The 24,631-nt window shown below is 34.1% G+C and overlaps 3 protein-coding genes, 1 non-coding gene and 1 pseudogene across 4 annotated transcripts; 1 reads left to right on the top strand and 4 right to left on the bottom strand.

The window, feature by feature from the left end:
- Positions 1–192: 192 nt before the first annotated feature.
- LOC123227061 lies at positions 193–5,021 on the bottom strand (annotated as a pseudogene).
- Positions 5,022–5,888: 867 nt separating this feature from the next.
- Positions 5,889–7,793, bottom strand: LOC123208971 (triacylglycerol lipase OBL1-like). The gene is made up of 5 exons (XM_044626669.1): positions 7,493–7,793; positions 7,206–7,399; positions 7,075–7,108; positions 6,362–6,978; positions 5,889–6,282 (listed from the first exon to the last, which is right to left on the bottom strand). The coding sequence occupies exons 1-5, from the start codon at positions 7,791–7,793 to the stop codon at positions 6,010–6,012; spliced, it is 1,419 nt and encodes a 472-aa protein (XP_044482604.1). The 3' UTR covers positions 5,889–6,009.
- A 3,662-nt stretch (positions 7,794–11,455) lies between these two features.
- Positions 11,456–12,789, bottom strand: LOC123227026 (triacylglycerol lipase OBL1-like). The gene is made up of 4 exons (XM_044651643.1): positions 12,724–12,789; positions 12,603–12,636; positions 11,817–12,439; positions 11,456–11,716 (listed from the first exon to the last, which is right to left on the bottom strand). Exons 1-4 carry the CDS (start codon positions 12,787–12,789, stop codon positions 11,456–11,458), a joined length of 984 nt encoding a protein of 327 aa, XP_044507578.1.
- Positions 12,790–21,338: 8,549 nt separating this feature from the next.
- On the bottom strand, positions 21,339–22,094 carry LOC123208565 (transcription factor HEC1-like). The gene has a single exon (XM_044626102.1). The coding sequence runs from the start codon at positions 22,092–22,094 to the stop codon at positions 21,339–21,341; it is 756 nt and encodes a 251-aa protein (XP_044482037.1).
- A 2,284-nt stretch (positions 22,095–24,378) lies between these two features.
- Positions 24,379–24,451, top strand: TRNAR-UCU. Its single transcript has one exon. It is a non-coding gene; the product is annotated as a tRNA-Arg (tRNA).
- Positions 24,452–24,631: the final 180 nt, after the last annotated feature.

Here is a 24,631-nt window from a genome sequence, read left to right as displayed (position 1 = left end):
GAGTTCGGCCAGGCAAGGCCGAAAGGGGGGCTCAAAGAATCCTACTCAAGCACAACGGAATGACATAACATAAATTTACTCTACCCTTTTAGAAGCAATCGGAGCACATGATCCAAGTAAATAATAAATAAAGTAATTCCTGTCCAACTACATTTAAACATACTAAGCAGTTTAAAATAGAAAAAAAAAAAAAAAAACCAACCAAATAATCATCCTAACAATACAGATTTGCTCATTTGACAAAAGCCTCTCTGTTATAACTAAAGCATGTTTTGGAGACAATTACGCCGCACCTTAGTAAGGCCTATACCTCCAGTCTGCTCTTGATGGTCTTCCACCTCCAATCCCATAACCCCACTGCAAAATGAATAAATCAATTGGTAACAGTATGATGAATGCAATAGAAACCAAATATGGCTTTCACTAAAATACTTGGGGAGCACCTAATGCCTTGTTCTATTTGATTAAAAATGGCACTCTAGTAATCATGGTCATTGTACATTGTGGTATAGCAAGCTTGATATGATTTCATTTTTATATGAAACCAAAATAAAAAAAGGAACTTAAATTACTCACATCATCAATATCGAGGCTTCTGTACATCCTGCCATATGTGTGCATTGGACCACCATAACCCCCCAAGACTTCAGCACCACTGATTATGAAGTTTTCACCGGGGCCAGCATCGTCAAGAGGTGTGGCTGAATCTATTGCAACCTGTTCATGCAGTCAAAAAATTAAAAAATTTTAAAAATTTGCCAACAAAGTTATCTTGATCTCAACAGCTAATGACACAACTAAATTATCCATTTAATGCCAGCTGTCCACAGATTTCATATGACCTTCGAGATACAAGATCTGCTACACCATCTTCAACAAAGGTCACAAAACCAAAACCTCTGTGGCCAGTTCTCTTAGGGTCCTAAGTAACATAACACATATTTATAAGTTGCCAAGATCCACACTCAATAACTCTCACAGATCATACATTGCTGTCTTACCTTATGGACATAAACATCTAATATCTGACCAAATCTACCAAAATACTGTCGCAGATCTTCGACTGTAGCCTCTTGAGGCAGCCTGCCAACAAAAATCTTTTTACCCATTCCACTGTAGCCTCCTGGTGCAACTCAACTTAGAAATTACAGCATTAAATGTAAAAAGCAAAGCACATATTGATATGATTTTGTTTTTGCATTCATGGTATGGTTTCATCTTGACTAATGTGTTCTTTATCTTCTCTATATATGCATGTGATGTTTGAGCGTGTGTGCACTGGAATATTTATCGATAGGAAACTACATAAATGAATGGCACTCTGTTCGATCAAGCAGACGACTTCACAGAGAGAGAGAGAGAGAGAGAGAGAGAGAGAGAGAGAAGAGCTTACTTCGGTAAAATAAGCCTGTATGGCCATATAAGGTAGGAGCACCTAATGTTGCATATAGTTGCAGCAGAAATTTAAGCATTGCATGCACCATGCCCACCATGTGCCATTCTCCCTATTGGCCTAAAGTCATCTTCCTGAAATTATAATTTCAGGGAATCAAGTTTAACTACTACATATAACATTGACTGGTGAAGAAATATAGGAAGTTAAATTATAATATTATTGGCCTATAGAAGAAAATTTCAATTATAACCTAAGACAGAATGGATTTTCCATCTAGCGGATAAGATTTATAAGTACATCAGTAGTAAACAGGCCAGATGTGATGACACTTGCCTTAGGTGATGCTTGATCAACAACAACAACAGAGCCTCCCAATGCATGGGTATCAGCCATTAAACTTTCCACAGAATCTATAACAAAGAAAGATCAGTTTGGAGCACAAATTTTGTCAATATCTTCTTGGAAAAACAACTCAATAATTTTCAAACAAGAATTTGCCTTAGACCATGGTTTTATCAAAATTGCAACATGTCAAGCAGAAGAGGCAAGAAAAGAAAACAGCCCAAATACATGCCTGTACCTTTTCTTAAAAGTTTGCATTAAGCAGAGTTCAAAAGCCCATAACAGTAAAGATAACAATTAAAATTAGAGCTCCTCAGAAAAGACTCTAGATACAATTGGGCTACACTTTGTTGCACCTCTTCCTTATATACTGTAAATCTATGGCTGTGATAGAGAACAGGAGATCTCTATTTTCAAAATATCATAGATGGGGTATAAAAAGTCTTGAAGAATTGAGTCTGAAGCATGAAGAACACTATGAATGATAATTAGTAAATACCTAAAAAATAAAATTCAGGTACATCAAATAATAGCTCTTTATTCAGCAAGATCTAATACTTCATTTAAAAACTAGTCTTTTCTCTGTAACCAAGAAAATTTAGTTAATAACCACAACATTTGATTAACAAAGAAAAGGGAGGCGGGGGAACAATGAAGGGTAGGAGATTCATTGACTGTGTAACACAAAAAGTGAAAAAAAAAAAAAAAAGGCAACAACATGTATACAAAATTGTCTGACCTGCATTTGCAAAAGTGATAAATCCGATTCCACGATGTGCTTTTCAACCTTGATCCTGCAAAAAGCATTAAAAAAAATCCCAGAGATCAATTTCAACCTGAAAAATAATGTGCAAGTATATCAGTACTTGGGTGCATATGTATTTGAAATTATCTTTAAACATGCACTAGAAAACACATACTTGTCTGTATGAATAAATGAAGCAATACCAGTTATTACATGAACAGATAAAGCTGTATTAGTCACATAATTGTGAAAATGTAATGCAAGAGCAGAGAGATAGAAGGTCACCTTCGGCATGTATAGATCTGTTATCTCACCATACTTCTCAAAATGACTGCAAAAGAGAGTATATTTATTTTATTTATCATCATTTCTCTTGATAACCGAGCAAAGAATGAAGACCAAAACAACAAGAGAATTACACTATCTTATTTTGTATAGATCACATCCAATCACCTATGAAATGTTGCTTCATTCACAGCTGGTGGTATCCTAGCCACAAATATTCTGGTTGCTTTCCTCGGGGGTGCCCACATCTCCTCCTGCCAAATAAACCATATGTCATGAATTGCACAATTATGATTTACTTATAACTTGTCAACATGAATGTTAAAAGAGGACGGAATGGAAAATAGACAATGCAACCGGTGATGCAATTCAACCTTTCGTGTAGCCATTTTCACTTCCAGCATTCGATTTCAGAGGAAGTGCTCAGCAGCAATTGCAGCCTGCAGAAAATGAATCATAAGGCATACAATTTTTAATATTATATCTCCAATCACACAGCAAGACAAGACAATGCATTTGGAATAACTTAGATTTTATACTTACCTTGGCATCTTCAACTGATGAAAATGTTACATTGCCAAAACCACGAGATCGTCCAGTTGACCGATCCTAAAACATAAAAAGAAATAAGAAAAATCACCAGTAATAATTTCATAAACACTTTGGCTCCCAAAATCCACGAATACCACAATTCTAGTCCAAATTTCTCATCAAATACAATGTTTAGCAGGAAACTGAAATGGGGAATGGGTATAGTAATCAAAGGCACGCCTAGGTAACACTTTACTCAAGGCAATGTGGCCATTGCCTTGAGCATGGTCAAGGCAACCAATGGTTCAAAAGTGATTGTCTTTAACACTTTTTTGACATTTTCGGACAAGCTTAGGCATCAAAAAAGCGCACTTTACTATCACCTAGGCTATCTTCGACCAGTTTTGAGGGCTACTGATAATTTCTGGAGAACTTTTGAGAAAGTCTTAGGCTTTCTGATGGTTTTGGGCAATTTTCAGCCAGATATGAGGGGTTTCGGCAATTTATGAAGTCTTCGATAAGGTTTGAGGTTGTCAGAGAGATCACTAGTGAGTTCTAAGATCATTGAGAGATCAATAATGAGTTTTAAGGTTGCCAAAGAGGTTGTCAATGAGTTCTATGATTGTTTGGAGAGATTTAAAGTCGTCAGATAAATTGCTAGAGAGATTTAGAGTCATCGAATAGATTGCCAAAGAGATTTAAGGCATCCAATAGATTGTTTGTCAATAATCCCTTATATAATTGTAAGGAGGTCTAAACATGATAACTAGTTGTCAGTTTGATCTAAGACTTAAATTTAATGAAAATGAGAAATTTCTGTCATGGAATTTTTTAATCTCATTAGGTGAGAAAATGACACTTTTGCCTTCCTTTTTTTTAGTCTAGGCAATAGGACCCCTCTTCGCCTTTTGACAATTTTCACCTTTGACAACAATTTACAGGAATATCCAACTTATAACATATATTAACCAAACAAAATTAATAGCGAATAGAATCACAGGCAATAGAATTACAAAGCAAAACATCCAAACATAAGAGCTCCTCAAAATTTCTAAGTAGATGATCAAACAATAATTGAGAAAAGAAATTTGATATAAGGAATTTTAAAAATAAATTATACAAGCAAAAACTTTTGATTTTTTTCTGAAAAAGTCATCCTTCATAAGTATTATACTACAGTCTATACGTAATGATTGGATAAGAGTTCGTGTCAATGTCAATTAGGTTAAGAAATCTATAGGTTATTAAAAAAAAAACTATACAAATAGATGATATAAAAGATAAACCTTCATGACAATACAATCCTCCAAATCCCCAAACTTGCTTATATACTCTCTTAAACCATCCGTATCAACATCCCATGGAATGTCCGAAACCTAATTTGCAAATAACACAACAAAAATTTTACATATATATATACATACATATATATATATATATATATATATATATATATATATATATATATATATATATATATATATATATATATATATATATATATATATATATATATATATATATATATATATATACGTGTGTGGATGTGTACATATATGTGTACATGCATACATATGCATATAAGTCTTTTGAGGGTTTGTTTTGTGATAAAAAAAAATTTATTATATGCGTTTTTCACTTCCTTCTTTGATAGATTAATGATTATAAAACATTTATGACCAATCTGTCTATGCAAGCAAAATATGTACAATCAGAGTTCATAGTGATGTGAAATGATATAATCAATATGTAATATAAAATGTACGAGACATTAACTACATTAGTTAAAACATTATTGTCATAAAATATAATTGAAGCTCTTAAATCTCATAGTGTCTTTTATCTATGTAAAAAGCAAAGAGATTTTGAAGTCTTACATACTCCAAAAACTTGAGGGACGTAATTGTTATACAACAAAACTCTATATTAACTAAACTAACATGGTGAAATACAAAGAAGCAACTAACTAGAGAAATAACTACTAGTAACTACTAGTATATTAATATGTAAGTAGATATCTCTCCCATAAAATAAGCGACGTGTCAACTTACATTTCATCCTTATCTCATGTCTATGTGGCGACAACTTTTTAGCAAATTGAGATAAGATCATTGCTATGTGATCAATGTAACATAATAGGAAGTTAATTTTTTAATTTAAATTTGAATTATAAACTATAATATTTCATTTCCATCTTATAAATATAAAAGATTATCTAAAAGAAAATACATCATTAGACATAAATGATTATATACAAATCACCTTACCATAAAATCAAGTTATTCTCAATTCATTTTTATATAATAAATACAAAATTGTTTAATTAATTCTAACTATTACTATTATAATCTATCTTACGCAAAAGTTAAAATTACGTAATTCCAGTAAATGATGAAAATTAATTACCATCTAACAGGCGGTTAACTTGATTTGCTAAATAATTGGTAATCTTAAGAAACCATAAATATTAACAAGGGAACCAACTAGATTTTTTATAAGAAAATTTAATTACATTTAACTCATATTACTTCAATTATTTAAAATTTTGACTATTGATAATTAACAAAAATAATAGAAAATTGCCGGAAATCTCAATAAAATCTTAATTCCTAACTGTTAGGAGGGCTAGTCTTCTGTACTCCCTTCAATTGTGTTTATTTTGCGATGGCTTTCGAATATTCTTCAAACTCAGTTCCATCTGGAGATAAACTTAGACCTCTATCGAATATTCTTGAAGCTTGACGTATATAGAAGGAGAACCCAGTCGAGATAAATTAACATAATCCTGGGGATTGTGAGCTGCTAAACCCGGAAGTACCAGTCCAACAATTCTCACCAATTTCAGCCAGCAACTTTCGTAATACTCCTGTCCCTCTTTGTATGGAAGAATAAAGCTTCTTAAAAGCTCCCAAAACGCAATCAGGATTCTGGGTATCGTCGCCAACACTGAGATATAATTTTTGTGTGGTTCTTCTTCAACTATCTGCAGCACATATAAATACGAGTTTTTTGTTTAAAAAAAAGAAGAAGAAGAAGAAGAAAAAGGAGGAGAGATGATTCACCTTCCCTTGATAACAGCTATTGAAGTAAAGACATGTCCCAAAATGCTTGAACAAAAATGTAGAGTCATCAGAGGGCAACCTGGGGATGATATCATTACAATAAACAAACCTTAAATATTTAAAATCATACTTATCCATCTGTTTATTCATAAACTTCTTAAACTCCACATCTCCAACCCTAGGTTGCCCAAAAGTGTACACTCCTTCAAGTCTCTTTAACAACAATGTCTCCTCATGCAATGCCAGAATTGCTGGAAAGAGAATTGCAAGAGCCCCACCCAAGCTGTGGCCTGTTAATATAAATTTTGTTCTACTATTTTCGTTCAAAAGTGTCCTCAATTTTTCTCTGATGATATAATACGCAACTGGGTACTCGTCTGTTTCCTGTGGTTCAATTTCCTTCCGCCAACCTTGATTAACCAGTAACCCTAATGCTTTCATAAAACCACCATGTATTTTTCCCATGCCCGGAAGCTCATACCAGGAGATATCAATATCAGTGCACCATGCATCTGCATCAAAAAGTTCGGTGCCTCTAAAAGCAACAATAACCAGGTCAGGATCTGCAGTTTTATCATGAAATATGAACCCTTGTGTAGTAAATTTTCTTTGGAAATCTGCCAACATCAAATTTACTATTACGTTAATTATAATTACTTGTATATCTAGATATTAATTGTAACAATCAAATGTCGAATTTGATTGTTTTGTACCATTCCAAAAGTTGTAGTATCCCAATAATTCCATCTGCACCAAACAGTGTGAACATCTTATCGCGAGATTGCAATGATAAAATGTTTGATATAGCCTTGGAAGATCCAAAGATGCAAATGGGTAATTTTACCTTCCAGCAATTTTGGACTGTTGTTTCAACTACGGCTCTGTTCTCGTATGATAATTTAGAAGCCATTGCACATAGCATCGCGTAATATCTTCTATCTCCATGACTGATTTTGTTGTCCAGCTGCTTTCGCTTATCTAGATGTCCAACAGATGACAGAAACATTTCCGATGTTCTTTCAGGAACTATTACCTTATCTAACAAAATCCAAATAATTCATCAATGATCATCAATTAGCAGTCATTAAATTTATATATATCTCAATTCAAGAAGAAGAAACCAGTACTAACTTTGTAAAGCATGAAGCAAGAGCCCGAAGAAGTTTCCGTTACATGACAATAGGTTCATCCACATTTCGAAAGCTGATCCAAAGCACGCTATGGGTTTTGCCAAGTGTTGTAGAACTTTCTGCCCAAAGAGAGAGATGAATATAAGCCCTCTACGTTGGAGATTTTCTTCCTTCCCAGTCGGGTACTCTACAAATGCTTTTTGTGCTAAGTCATGGTTGAGTAAGAAGCCAAAGAGATGCCAGAGACTCACTTCTTCTGGTCGCAACAGCAAATAATTTTCAGAAAAATTGTGAGACCCCATGCAGAACCAAAAACAAACAATATTGCCAGGGTTGGTGGTAGACTCATTTAATTATGTGTGTGTGTGTATATAAAATTTACATAGTTATTTTCCAGACAAAAGTAGCTCCCATAACTTCTTCCCATTCTTACATGATCATATAAATATAGTTCACTCTTATGCAATACAGTTATATAATTCATAATGTCTCTGTAATAGGTCACGTTCCTTGAAAAAAAGCTTGGCAGATGTAACGTGGTAGTTGATTGGAAGTTTAGCATTCTAGATTCCAATGAAGTCTTTTGGGATCAACAATCAGTAAAGATCCTTGGAGTCTGCTAAGGGAAACAGTTTCTTAAGCAAGTAATTCTTTCCTTGGAGCAGCTGAAAAACAACACTTTCATGCTTTTGAGAAACGCGTTTTCCTGATTGCGTACGACCTACACTAAGCGCTATTGTTCCAATAGGATAATTTGATTTGAATTAATTGTTTGATCTTCAAACAGGAGTTAGACATCATAAAATATTAATAATTATGTTCTTCTACAAAATCCCTGGACAAAAAATACAAAAAACATGGGTAGTATTAATATTATTTATTAATAAACGATAGATTATCACATTAATACATTATTTTCCGAGATCAAATGCACACTAAAGATTTTAACTTTTCGATCGCATCTACATGTGATCCAGGTTATCATGTTTAAATCCATAGCTGGGTTTGGAAAAGAATATGCCTGATTGAATAATTTATATTTTTCGTCTGGCTCGCCAGTACTCCTTTTGACCAAAGAAGAATAGATATTTCATGGTAGACTTGGGTAATTAGTGCCTTTTTAAGACAAAAATTCAATTAATAAAAGACAGGAGAGAAATGAGTTGAATATTATTTTTTGAGTTCAGGATGCACATTGCAGAAGTTGCATGAATGTATACACTTTATTGATTCCATTAATTAGTAAGTTAATTTCAATCTCGTGAGGACAATGAGCTGGTAAACAGGGCATTATAATCCAATAAACCCCATTACTCTCATTAATCCCCTTCCTCTGAATTGTGCCTGTGCCATAAAGTAAAGCTTCTTATCAGTTCCCAAACTTCATTTATCATCACTGGTATGGCCTCCAATGGTGAGAAGTTTCTGTTTGGTGCTTCTGCAACCATCTTTATTAATTAAAATCACCATTGCTGTTTGAGTGATCTCATTCATAATCTAATCTAAGATTAACTGGGCACATTTCTATATATTTAGAGTTCTATAGATCAATATCAACTGTGATCTTATTTTTAATATAACAGTTGAAGAAGTTAATGTTGTAATTTAAATTTTGAATGCAACCTATAGAATTATAATCATTCTCACTCATCCTTTAGATAAAGAAAAGGCCAAACGACTATTTCCCACCCAAGGTATGTTGTAATGACAAGTTTCCACTCTTTAACTATGGAAACACCAAATACCTACCCATGACCAGTTAAAAATAACGGTGGTAAAAGTAAAATCGTCATTTTCTCTATAATATTAAAAAATAAATTAAAATATAATCTATTTTTACCCCCCTAAACTTTGAAAACTAAAATTTTCCCTCAGCCTAAGTTTTAAAAAATGGCAGTTTCACCTTAGGGTTTGGTTTTAAAATCTCCGACGACATTGCCGACTGCCTCTCCCTCCCGAGACATCCTCTCCTTCCGGCGATCTCTTTTCTCCCATTTGGAGGGTCGATCGACATCGGAGACGAAGAACTTCGTCGGAGAAGACGAAGTTCTTCGTCTAGGAAGACCAAGAACTTCGTCGGAGAAGACGAAGTTCTTCGTCTAGGAAGACGAAGAACTTCGTCTTCCCCGACGAAGTTTTTCGTCTCCCAAGGCGTCTCCGACGTCAATCGGCCCTCCAAATAGGAGGAAATAGATCGTCGGAAGGAGAATATGCTTTTGGAGGGAGAGGCCGTCGGTAATAGAGCTGGAGAGGTCGTCGGAGATTTCAAAACCAAACCCTAGGGTGAAACTGCCATTTTTTAAAACTTAGGCTGAGGGAAAATTTTAGTTTTTAAAGTTTAGGGGGGCAAAAAGAGATAAAATTTTTAAGCGTTAAGGTTATGTTAAATTTAACCGGCCATGTAGACCTGGCCACGGTTCATGAACCGCCGGTTTCGGTTCGGAACCGCCGGTTCACGGTTCGAAAATATAAGGACCTTGAACCGAAACCGTAACAGGACGGTTCGTCCACGGTTCGGAACCGCCGGTTCCGGTTCATGGCCCCGGTTTGGAACCGACGGTTTCGGTTCGAAACCGATATTGAACCATCAATTCTAATACATTCTATAATTTTCACTACTTGTCATTTTTTGATAATAAATAAAATTAATTATATAAATAAATTATATGATTAATTATAAAAGATAATAAAAAAATAATAAATAAAATTAATTATAGAAATAAATTCTATAATTAATTATGAATTGTATAAAAAAAATTGAAATTGAAATTAATAAAAAATTAAGAAAGAATTTAATTAAATTTAAGAAAATTTGATTGAATTGAAAGATTGAGAGAATATTAAGAGTTTAAAGAATGAGAATGAGAGTTTGAAGGATTGAGTGAGAGAGTAGAGAGATTGAGATTTGAGAGAATAGAATTTAAAGGGATATATATAGAAAAAAAACTTTTTTGAAAAAAATTAGAAATAGAGGGGTGAATTGGAATGCCAAAAATTGCAGGGGACGTCCCTGAACTTCACTGAAAATTGCAGGGGACCGTTGGTCCCCTGCAATTTTCCTTCAAAAGGCAACGGTTCCCTGCGCAAGGAACCGTTGCCTTTTTAAATAAAATTTAAAAAAAAATCAAAACAATTTCAAAAAAATTTCAAATTTTTTCTGATTAAGCACAGTAAACCTCCGGTTCATAAACCGGTGTGAACCGGCGGTTCCACGGTTCCAATTTATGTGAACCGGAACCGAACCGTAGAGCTACGGTTTCGGTTCCGGTTCAGTCCGGTTCCGGGTATGCCGGTTCCGGTTCCGGTTTCGGGTTTATCCGGGCCGGTTTCGGTCCGGTTCACGGGCCAAACCGGCCCGTGGCCAGGTCTACGGCCATGGGTTGGTATTTGGTGTTTCCATAATTAAAAGGGGGAAACTTGTCATTGCAGTATACCTTGGGTGGGAAATAGTCATTTGGCCTAAAGAAAAGTATTGAGAGAAAAGAAAGAGAAGCAGCAATAACTTACATTCAATGTATAAGATTAGATCAATTTTATCCCTAAATTAGGTAAGAAGGCGTTCATAAAATTCAAGACTCTTATCATTAACCGAGTTCTTCCTAACATACCTTTTAATAATTTCGGTGCATATATTCTATTGGAGTTTTCTTTCAAAGCTATCAAACCATAACTGTGAACATAAACTCTCAAACAATAGGTTGAATTATATTAAAAACTATTTTGTCATCAATTGTTTATTCTTATTTATTTTACACTATCGTAGTGACTATCAGGTATATTAACAAATCTTCAACGTTGTTACCATAGTCTTTTTTATGCAAGACTACAAGACCATAAATTAAACATAGACACAACAATATACTTGCTGATGACAATAAACAATTAATGGAAGATAAGAAACAAAATATAATGATATATGAGTAATGTAAGCACGTTATGTTTATTGACACCATATATTATTAGATTACAGTCTCTTGGGGTGGAACAAAATATCCTTGGATCCCAGGCGAGTAACGTTGACATAATCTTGGATAGAATGAGCTGATATACCGGGGGCTATCAATCCCATTACTCTAATCACTTTGAGTAGCCCTCCTTCTTCATAGTCCCGCCCCTTTGAGCGCCACAAAGTAAAGCTTCTTATAAATTCCCGAACTGCATTCATCATCATGGGAATTGCCTCCAATGGTGAGAAGTAGTTCTTATTTGGTACTTCTTCAACCACCTGCATGCATATGCCAAAACTTTAATTTTGAATATCAATAATGATATATTACTATGCAATTAATTGATTTTGAACTGCAGATAATATTAAAAATACTCACCTTTCCTTGATATAAGGTGTTGTAGTGGAGGCACTGCCCAAAGTGCTTGAACATAAGCTCAGAGTTATCACAAGGCAACCTAGGCACAATATCATTACCGTAAACAAACCTAACGTAATAAATGGAATTCTCTTTTAATTTCTTTTTCATGAACTCAACAAATTTTTCATCTCCTACTCTGGGTTGCCCAAATGTGTACACCCCCTCCAATCTTTCCAATAACTCTGTCTCCTTGTTCTTTGCCAAAATCGCTGTAAAGAGAATAGCCAACGCACCGCCTAAACTGTGGCCTGTCACTATAAATTTTGCTCTATCGTTTTTGCTTAGGAGCTCTTTTAACATATCCCTGACCGCATAGTATGCTAAGGGTGCCGGGCGGTCATCCTGTTGCTTGTCGATGTCTTTGGGCCAACCTTTGACCTTTAGTAAACCTAGAGCCTTCATAAAACCGCCATGAATCTTGCCTATGCCATCAATCTCAAACCAAGAGAGATCGAAGCTAGTACTCCATGCGTGTGCATTAAAAATTTTAGTACCTCTAAAGGACACAACAATAGTATCCTGGCCATCCTCATTTCTATCATAAAGCATAAAGGCTCGTGTTGTGGCTCTTTCTTGAAAATCTGCCAAATTATGTTGAGTAAGGGATCCGAGATGTTAGTATTAAATCTAGCATATAATTCCAAGAACAAAACCAGTAAGGCAGGGTTCTTTAAATGTATAAAGAAATTAATAAGAGCATACAAATAATATTCATTTTTTTTCTACATGTACGCAGCTTCTTACCATTCCAGCAGTCATAAGATCCCAAAAATTCCATCTGCACAGAGAGATTATATATAAGTACGATCGATAGATAATTGTACTTGAACAAAGTGAATTGATTAAAGATTTCAAGTTAATATACCTTCCATTTTTGGGTGACAATAGTTTCAATGTAGGCTTTGTTCTCATATGCTGCTTTGGATGCCATCATGGACAGTGCCGCAAAGTATCTTTCATCTCCATATTTGATACTACCATCCAGCTCAACTCGCTTGTCCAAATGTCCAACAAACGATAAGAATGAAGCTGAATTTTTATCTGGAAAGACTACCCTCCCTGCACCACACACACTGATTAATCGATAACAAATATTTAAATAATGTTTTCATCATAATTAATCTACATATTGATCAGTTGTTAATTATGCCCCAATGGCATTGATAATAATATCGTCGTTAGATGATGACAATAAGAGTCAATATACACATGCTTAGAATTTAGAATAAATTAATTACTTGTAGCCAAACCTGACCTTACCTAAACTTTTTTTGTTTTTTATGCCCTCTATATGGAATTGCCTGATGGTGGAAATCTCCAAACAGGTAGAGTCAAGTTAGTGATTCATCACCAGTCTATCTCCCAAAGTAATTTTCTATGAACTAACTCTAGGTGGATTAAATAGATGGAGCTAAAACTTGGATAGTTCAATGGGTATTATTCAAGAAGATAAAAAATACATATGATTTATTATTACATAATAATTAACCAAGTTTGAATATGGAAATTTGGGAAGTTGGTTCAGTTTATGCCTAAAATTTCTCATCCATTCTTCTAACAAAGTTTTAACTATTGATAAATTTAGATAAATCTATAATAATAAGAATTTTGAATTAAAAATAAAATAACACTCCTAACAAAACATAGTTGATAACAAAATTAGTTCTTATTATAAATACATATACTTTTTAATATATATATATATATATATATATATATATATATATATATTTATATTCATATTTCAAAGCGTCAAAAAATCACAAATAAATAATTAAAATAAAGAGAAACTAAGTAACCTCTGAAGATATTAAGCAAGAGCACGCCGAAGTTTTGGTTACTTGACAAAAGGTTTAGGAATGACTCAATCATTGAACCAATAATTAACATTGGCTTTGCCACAAATAGCAGAAACTTCTGCACTAAAATTGAGACAAATATGATCCACCTCCGACCAAAATCTTCTTCTTCTCTATGAGAGCTTTCCACAAATTTCCTCTTCTCTAGGTCACTTGAAATTAAGATGGCAATGGGATCAAAGAAGCCCAACTCTTCGGGCTTCAGCACCATGTAACTGCGGGAAAAACTCATTTTAGCAGCCATAACGAGGGAATTTGAAGGAAGTGAACCGTTCAAGACCTTGTTTTTGTTGTAACTCAATCCTAAGGCCATATATATAGCCATCTACCCCAGAAGGGAAATTACCAAGAAATTGCAGCATATGTTCAGCTCTGGTAACATGCTTAATTTAACAGGAGGGAGTTTGCATGTATTCTAAGTTTTAATAATTTTTTTCCAGTTGTTTGTGTTATAATAATGCTACTTCACTTCGAAAATTATGAGAAAATATATCACTCAAAAGATGTAGAATATTGTTCTTTATTTTATTTTTTAATGTGAAACGTAAGTCGTCATGTTTTGAAGGCCTTTCGAATATTGTTGAATAGGCAAGTTTTCAATTAAACAAACAACTTTTCAAATTTCTTCTAGGGCTTCTTCATCATTGGCCATTCCGTCTTTTTCCTTCACCAATCAAAGCATGATGACTTGGACTTTCTCATGTTTTGATTGGTGACAGCTGTTAGTTTTGAATTATATATGTAGAATTACAATATCCTTTGAAATGGAATCATAATTCTATTAAAACAAAATAAACAAATTACAATTTATTATAAGGAAAATATATATATATATATATATATATATATATATATATATATATATATATATATATATATATATATATATAATGAATTCAAATCATATTAAAATCATCTATTTAATTTAACACTCTTACATCATTGCAGTGGGAGCTCATGAAATTGCAATTAAAAACACCAAAAAAAAAAAAGGCTCATGAGATAGCTCATGGGTAAATATATCCACAAACTAAGAGATTGCAAAAACATGTCGGAGTCGAACAGCCCCACAAGTAACTAACTTAAGAATGAAGTGCAAATCAATATCAATACACCGAGTGTAAGCATGAAACATGAGATTGATAGTCATGTGAAAAACAGACTAATGATCACTGAACAGAATAAAAAATAAATATATGAATGTTAAACTTATGCAAAAGATAACAAAACCTACTAATATTAGCAATAACATGTGCAAGGGCATAATACTCAAACTTTGCACTAAATTGAGACACAAAAACCTATATTTTGGCACTCCAACAAACAAGGTTGTGACAAAAAAAAAGCACAACTTGCAATGATAGAGCATCAATTGAAAACATCAATAGTCCAATCAACATCCGAATAACCTAGGAGATAAAAATTAGAGTCACTATAAAAGGTTAGATCATGAAATAGGGTTCTCTTAATATACCATATGCTTGACTACACGCATATCTTGATGAGTAGGAGTAAATGATGGTTGGACAACCAGATTTATAGCAAAAGCAATATTAGGCCAGGTGAAAATAAGATATAGAAGACCACCAATCATGCAACAATGAAATATAGCATCATGAAATGGAACATCATCAGTGGACAATAATGTCTTAGAAATAATATAAGGTGTAACATAAGAATTACACGAGTCAAATTGAAAGCATTTGTAACATATATACCATATGTAGCAACGCTGAGAAAGATACAATATGGTGGATGAACAACATTCATATCAAAGAAAAAGTCGAGTCAACCCAAGTTTCGAAAAGCAAAAACAGAGCATAAAGTAAATACACCATGACATTTACTCTACAGATCGACATCATGTTCTGGAAAATGCATGAGAACCTTTGGTAGAAAGTCTTAACAATTTGAATATCACTGTCTTTTTTTTTTAATATTGTATATTATAATTAATCGGTAGCCGGATTGGCATCAAGGTAGATGAGACCCGTAAGATATTAATAATATTGTGATTCTTTCACGTTTCGAGGGCTTCCACAATGTTGGAACCTATATGTTGAAGTAAATTTTATATTATTTGCTGAAAAACCTTTGATTTAGCAGTTAGATGATGATAATAATATAGTCAATATACTCATGCGTAGAATTTGAAATAAATTGATTAGTTGTAGACAAACCTAACCTTACCGAACCTTTTCTTTTTTTTTTTTGGTCCTCTCTACGGAATTGCCTGATGGTCGAAATCTCCAAACATGTGCTGTCAAGTCAGTGGTTCATCACCAGTCTATCTCCCAAAGTATTTTTCTATGAAGTAACCCTTGCTGGATTAATTAGTTGGATCTAAGACATGGATAATTTAATGGGTGCAATTCAAGAAGATAAAAAAATCTCTCACACACACGGTCTATCTACCAAAATTATTTTTATATGAAGTAAATCTTGCTGGATTAATTAGTTGGATCTAAGACATGGATAATTCAATGGGTGTAATTCAAGAAGATAAAAAATCACACACATACACACACAAATATATATGATTTGAAAACACTCGATGTAATATTTTAAAGAGTAATATTATGTATACAAACAATAATGTGTCATCATGTGATTGGATAATTAAAAATTAAAGATAAATCAACATCCAATAATAAGGTGATACATCATTAATTGTGCATAAAATTATGTGTAAAAGTTATGCATATAATTTTATTGTAATTTAAAACATGCAATAAAAATGAATATAGTGAAGTATTAAAAATAATCTCGAAATTTAAACACTTATTACTTGTTATTTCAAAGTGTTGAAAGAAATGCGAGATTAGAGAATTTTATTGAAGTGGAAAAAATAGTTTGGTCTCCTTGGAGACTTACATTTTATTTTTACTAAAGGGATTCGATTATTACAATTATTACAATTTTAAAAATTTTAAGCAGTAAGTCCTCGGTCTTTTGGAGGAATCTTCAACCTCTTGTAGGGGATAATTCAACCAATGGTGATGCTATTATTCAGATTCTAAGTTGCCTATCCTTATGAACTATTATTGTGGATTATCGATTGCACATGATGCTATTGGATTATTCTTATTTTTGGAGGCTACTATGGTTGGCCAATAATTTCTACATGCTTCTGCTGGCTTTTGATGAGTTTATGCTTTCTGGTATCTGAATTCTAGTGGTTATTGAAGATTGTTGTTGTTTACCCAATTGTCTCTACATGTTGCTACTGGTTCATTGGTGATACTATACTCTCTGGTTTCTGCATTCTGATGCTTTATTGGTGCCAATAATTTCTACATGTTGTTGTTGGTCTTTGATGAGGTTATGCTTTCTGATATGTCACTACTGGTTCATTGCTGATATTATGCTTTCTGGTTTCTGCATTTTGGTGGCTTATTGGAGATTTTCTTTTTGTAAAACCAGAATTCATGGTTAGTGCATTACCGCTGATTTGAAGGTACCGTGTATCCACTGTCTTGATTGTCTCACTGGAGTATAGATGTACAGGAGTGTTAATATTTTTGGACTTTAATTCAAGTATAATGGTCTAAGCTCTGTTTAATTGTGAAGCCAATTGAAGTAAAGAAGCAGAGAAGTTCAGTTTGTGACAACTCTCGAACTCTCTAGATATTCTCTTTCTCCCTCTTTCTCTCACATTCCCTTTGTAGATCTAGGGTTTCTTTACATATATTAGCTCAAATCTGAGCTGTTTTTGTCAGTTCAGGGCAATCTCATCGCCACTAATTTGTGATATTTCAACTAGAAATTACCCCACAAAGAGGAAAATCATTTGCTTGACTATGAGTATGAGAGACGTATCAATGGATGCCCACCACTCGAAAAGTTGGATGGGCTCAAGGGACAGGTGTATGGGCCAGTCGACTTGAATTGTTGCTCATGCCATGCATGTAAGACATCTCAAATGAGCCACAAGGCATTAAACCCGCCCACTTGATATCTCTGAACGCTTGCTTCCGCCAATGGGTTGTGCGGGACGACCTAGAAGAACATGTTTGGGACTTCATAATATTTGATGAAATATGTCTCACATCTCAAAATTACTTTGATAGTCCATCAGTAACACAAAATTATTATACAGATTTGTGAAGTTTGTCTCATGGGGAGATACTTCCTATATTATTGGATCTGACAAGCTAATTTGATCAGGTCATCTGAGACATATTTGCTCAGTCTAAATTTAATTTTACAAAGAGAAGTTGGAAATGTGGATTTTGCATGCAATTACATATATGGTTTTTCTTCTTTTTCACTTTCTGACATAGAAAAAGAAAGATTCAACCAAAGTGCAAGGGCGATGGGTCATAGGGAGAATAAAAAATGAATAAGATGAGATCTTAAAACAGTTGAGTGCATCTCACCTTGCGTATGGGACACTGGAAGAAAGAATTTGGTGTGAAGATGGATAATAATAATAGAGATATAAAGCTAGCTTGCATCTCACCGGCCCCCTTTCAAATATGCATTCTTGCCAAAATTCAACCAACTAACCAATCATCTTATGGTCTTTTCTTCAGATTAATTATATAAATGAAAAACCAACAATTACATTTCAACCTCATTAATTTGACCATGTTTCATGTCTCTATTAATTTTCACATGCACCTCACCCAGTCAATTAAGTTCACCTCACAGCCTTAATTGTTCGATGCTAGCCCTATGAGAATTTTTTACCATGACAAGATTTCGCCACTCATAAACAACTTTCATATGCCGTAAAAGCTAGCATTGACTATGTAAAATGGACAAAGTGTAGTGTTGGTGCTTGATTCTCGAAGTACCACAAGCCTCCTCATTCCTAAATCATAGATCTCATATATAACTTAAACTGCAACTCACTTCTTTATTTTTCTTTTGAAAATTAAGATACATACCCGAAGTGATGAATAACTGATAATATGATGTAAAAAGACATATAATAGACAAATTTTTTAAGGGAAAACAAAAAAATTAAGACAAACTAGAAATTGTTGAGGGAGGACATACTGTGAAATAATTTGACCTCTCTTCTTGTGTAGAATAATAGGAAACTAATACATAGAGCTTTAAGACAACAAAATAAATCACATAATCACCTATAGTAACACAGAATTTATCTCGGGAGAAAAAAACCACAATAATATTGTAGGAATAATAAAATTCTCTTCATAATAAACTCTCAAGATTTAACTCATGGCAAAAAAAAAAAAAAATCTCAAGATCTAACAATCTTGACAAGTGAAAATAGATTATTGTAAGGCAAAGGAAGTTTCTCACAAAAAAACGAGGATCAAATTCAAGACCTATAAACCTATTTTCACAACTCCAAAACTGATCTCCACTAATTAAAATAAAGAACAAGAAGTTAAAAACCTTCACATATACCAAATTTTAGCTTCATCAAACTACAGATCGACCTCAATCAAAGCATTTAACTAAGACTGGTCATATTGTATTTCTAGTAAAACTATCATTATCCTATTTTAATAGAATTCACTTCCTTATAACAAGGTATTCCCCTTTGAATTCACTTCCTCAGGATTTCATGCAAATAATACTCCACATGGATTTACATTATCACATAGGCTTTAATTGGGTCATCTCGCAAACTCAATACAACAGAAACATCAATCCATGATCAAATAAGCAAAAGAAGCTTCGTTTACTTTTCCTTCTTTAAACTAAAAGAAATAGACTTTAGCATTATAATCACACTAAAAACATTAATAAAATGAATGTGTAAAATCACCGGTAGAACTTTGTCGACATCAAATGCATAGGGTAGTTTAAAACTTGAAACGCTATGAATGCGGCATAGACCACTTTATCCTGCCACAAAGAACATGAGAACTTATCCCCAAAAAAAAGAAAGAGATAGGCAGATTGTATTAAAAAATTATAAACAAATAAAAGATAGATAGATAGAATGTGTCAGGAGCGGGGGATACAATGAATTTGAAGCTTAAAAAATATTATTTATTCATAAAAAGTCTCTCCCTCTTTCAAATAATCAAAGACACGGTGGGGATGTTGGGTCCTTAGTGGGATATCTCACATGGGTCTATTTGCTTGATGGATTGACCATTTCATTATTTTTAGTCATTCTTTTATACCTATCTTGGACTATTTTGTGATAAATTTAAGAGAAATGGATGTTAGTGCGGCATGATCCTTGAGACATCAACACTACTGTAACTCGATCCTGCCTTGGGAGGCAACCTACCAAGCTCCCACCATCTTATCTTGGACTATTTTGTGATAAATTTAAGAGAAATGGATGTTAGTGCGGAATGATCCTTGAGACATCAACACTACTGTAACTCGATCCTGCCTTGGGAGGCAACCTACCAAGCTCTCACCATCTTCTTTCTCATTAAGTGTAGTAGAAGACAAATGAAATATAAAAAATAATAACAATGGTAGCTTATTAATATATAGGAGCGTATTTTCTTTTTATTTGTTGCTTTTTATTAGATGCAAAAGTAATTGTATTTAATTAGTAGTCATTCTATTTCGTTTAGGAAGCTCCTGTAACACAAGATACTTCTATTATTTGTTAAGATTCGTCTCACGTGCTGTATACTAATTATTATTTCCTCAACAAATTTAATTTATTATCGATGGCATGGCCAAATGTTGATTGTCCAAAACTTTAACGTGTTGTTAAGATTCATATTAATAAATCATATATTATAAGATTCATTAGATGTCTGGCTAATGAAAATCTCAATACATCTTACTATATATATAAAAGAAAATTCTGCATTGAAAACATTAGTCCAAAAACTTCAAGATAACAACTAATTTAATATCTAATTGTTGGCTCCTATGGAACCTTATGCAACTAGGCTAAAAGCAAAGCGCCAAGGGATGGATCAAAACTTCAATTAATTCGCCCGAATTCTACACATTTTTTAGTGCCGTTTCTGTCATCTGCAATCGTTGAACTTCTTGACACTTAATTTGAGAAAAGTTAGGCCACCAAATTTTTGTTTGTCGAGTTTAACTCAAGCTGGAAAAAGCTTCAAACTTGCAACGGGGGAAATCAGAATGGATAGCTATGGACAATAAATTATCGAGCACTAATTAATCTGCCTCTAACTTGATTTCTTATGCAAAGCTAGAGTTCACTTTTGATCATTACCTACGAGTTAATGCAATATGGTAAGCAAAACGAAAGCATTATCCAAGTAATTATATAAGAAAGAAAGAAGAACTCATAGTAGATGCGAGAACAAATGCGCTGCATTTTGTGAAATTGATCCATTTCTAACTATATCTTTCACATATATATAACCACATGTCCATGATCAGGTAGTTTGTTATTGGAAATATACAAAACTATATGTTCAGCCAATCCAGTTAATTAGCCACATGTTTATAAAGTATAATTTTCACTGAAATGTTAATGCAACATAATCTTTCAGGTGGTTAAGTCTGGATAATTATCTGATATTGGCTCAAACTCAAACGTTGATATATTAATTTGATGTAAGCAAACACCAGTTATTACGTGACATTAAGAACGAGAACTGAAGATTCACTCTTTACAAACAAACAAAACGACCAATTAACATTACCAATACACGTAGAAATGAAACAATTCTATCCCTCTTTTCTTTCCCTATCTAAACATCTGCACATTTCCTAGCATTTGAGAAGGCTGGCAAGATTTAGCCAACAAAGAGTAACCTACGTTAGCCATTTCAGGGGCTGAAAATCCAAAACCTCCAATTGGCCTTTGAGCACCAGCTTGTTCCAAAGTCTGCACCTGTTTCTTTAAGAATTTAACATAATGTATAGCCTCATCTAGCATGGAAGCTGTGTCCATTTTTGTTCCTCCTGGGACAAGTCTTTGTAAGATCCTTATCCTCTCGCTTATCCTTTCCCTTCTGTGCCTGGCTGCCACGCTCTGTGGATCCTTAGATATTTTTACGTTCCTTCTCTTTGGAGGCTTAATGGATTCGGGGTCTATATGGATAGGCTGCATTGCAGCCATACGAAAGATAATCTCTCTCATAGCTGCCACGGAGTTTCGCTTTTCTAATGATGGTGGATATGCATATCCATCGGGTAATGTAAACACATTTTTGAATCTTCCAGTGACCACATTGGGTTGAAGAGGAGGTGTCATTGGCTCTTGAATTGGAGGGCTAACAAAAGGCGTAGTACTTGAAGGATTGACCAATGAAGGAGGCAATGTGGGAGTGGAGATAATTGAATCAGGATTGGCAGTGGAGAAATGTATTTCATGAGGCAATGTGAGAGTGGTAGCATTGAAGGGTTCACAGAATTCAGGCAGCTTTTCCATTTGCATAATGACTGCCATCATATCCATTTGATCTTCTTGATGAGATGCTTTCATCATGTCAACATCCATTGAATCTTTCACTCTTTCTTTCTTGGGCAATTGTGGTTGGATGGGGAAGTGAAAACAGAGGGATGGGAGAGCTGAGTCAATAGGTTGATTAGATAGATTATTGAATTAGGGTTTTTTTATCAGATATTTGCAGAGAAAAAAGAAAATAGAAAAGCTGATTAAAAGGGCTAAACAATCCAGCGATCATACTAGAAGTGGGAGGCTTTATATACACAACTTGTAACAAATATTTTATTCAAGCAGAAAAGTCTCAAAACTCATTTATGATTGTATTTATGATAGTGACCGCCCATTTCATGGGGCTATCTCCAATCAGAAGGATATTAACCATCCGATCTAGTTATCAAAAGCTAAATTGAGATGATAAATCCATAGACTTATGTGATCAAACCTCAGAATCCGTCTAAGCACTCGAGCCCACGAATTAATGGCTGAGATTGAGGCGATCTTTAGTAAGAAGATACATGAACCAATTTATTCTGTGGCCCATCGAGGGAAAGAGCGCAGCGGGTTTGCTTGGTCTTACTTTTCCCTAAGAATTCACTTTCCTGAAAAGCAAGAAAAAAATAACCATGAACCCCACAATCACATGACATTTGTCAGAATTTAATTCATCAGAGTCTCAAGGCAATTTTAAACTGGTCGGAAAGAATAGATCTTGATTCAAATCTTAACAAAGATATGAAACAGTACTCAGCACCGGCTGCCGGTGAAAACTATTGACTGTGGATTGCCAGTGGGTGTAAAAGACAGTTGACAGAAATGAGAAAACTCTTACATGGGTTAGGGTTCTTGGGGGCCTACTGGACTGTATAACCCTATCTAGCTTCTGTTCTATCCTGATTCTTTGGCACACTTTTCAACGTGGATTAGGGGATGACTGTAACTCTGATTTTCCAACTTCAATAAGTACACAGTAAAATCTAGAGTCAAGTGGAAGCACAACGTTGATATAACTGGTAACTTTCTTCTCCTAGGTTAACTTCTCAGTTTGCATCAAAATATATCATAGCTTAAGACGATAAAAAACTGAATCTAAATGAAGTTCTGCTTATCAGAAGAATCCCGCTTCAAAAGCAATTTCAGAAAGGTTCATGAATGGCAAAATAAGCATAAAAGAACATTTTCCGTTGTATTGAAATCCAATAAATTCTCAAGTTTCAGCAGTTCTAACTATTGAGAATGCAGACGGAGAGATCAGATATTCCTGTTAATGAACATGGTCTTCCCTTATGAAATATTCTTGCAAAAAGATGAATACAAAGTGATTTAGTATTGTTCTTTCAATTCATGAGTTGACTTTGTGAACTCACTCTCTTATTTATATATATTTTGCAATCTTTTGATATGTTTAGCAATAATTTTCATAAAGCTATCATACAAAGAACCTAAACGGGCCGACCTATAACTTCACATTAGCTTGAGATTCAACGGTGGTGCGGAGAAATGCATGGTCTAGCTATCCTTCCAATCCAATTCATTTCACAAACTGATAGTAACAATGCATAGTTATATAAATGCGCCTACCGAGTTGACTCTTGCAATACAAAACAAGCTTGCTTCAGTACAATGTATTAGCTTAGATTGGTGAACATGTATATTATGGAAGGCATTAAATTCATTAAATCGAGATGGGAGTAAGCTAATGTGGGACGGTTGTTGTAAATTAGTCCATAGGGAAAGAAAAATAATACAAAAGATCAAAAAGTGGGCCACAGACAGATGAGATAATAATGGTCACAATGAGGCAAGATTGAATTTTATCAAACCAGTAGTCATGAATGATTTCTTATGGATGGATTCGGTAAGCACCCAAGCCAAGGTATTAATGTAATCAAAGCTTAGATAAAGGCGTGTGCCGTGTGGGAATCAAGGGACTAAGAGGGCTCAGAAAGAAGGCTCTGCAGTTATTCATTCATTCAAATGGAATCATATCTCGTTTATCAGTACCTTTATCTGCATGACAAGTAGTATATATTTCTGAAAAGATGCTTCTGTATGTATTAATAAAATTCCACGTACTTGTTTGTTCTGAAGGAATCTGTTCTCTTCTTTAACTATTTTTTGTGACTGGGCACATTGAATCTAAATTGAAAATAGTTGGTTTATAATTAATGAATTCTGACTTCTATATTATTGAGTCAAATTTTGATCTAAAACAATAATTTCACATTTCTCAATGTGTATTTTTCCAACAAAGCAAGTTGCTCTCTCTTGAAAGAGAGAGTGCTCAGTGATATAAAATATAAATAATTAAAATTTATTTAAACCTCCACAATAAGAAGCACCCATGGCCTAACGGATAAGGCGTCTGACTTCTAATCAGGCGATTGTGGGTTCGAGTCCCACTGGGTGTGATTTTATTTTCCTAATTTGATTTTACAATTTTAAGCCCAATTGCATCCATGTTAAGGTAACGCTGCACCTCTAAATCCAAGATAGGCAAGTAGTCCACAGGCCCAAGATGAAAAAGGTCTGATTGCAAGAGCAAAGTCTAATAAAATGGGTGGGCCTATTCCTCTTTTGCTTGGGGTGTG

This window comes from Mangifera indica, chromosome 1 (assembly GCF_011075055.1).
Source record: "Mangifera indica cultivar Alphonso chromosome 1, CATAS_Mindica_2.1, whole genome shotgun sequence".
In the NCBI taxonomy this organism is placed as follows: Eukaryota; Viridiplantae; Streptophyta; class Magnoliopsida; order Sapindales; family Anacardiaceae; genus Mangifera; species Mangifera indica.
This window is presented reverse-complemented; position numbering and strand designations above follow the sequence as displayed.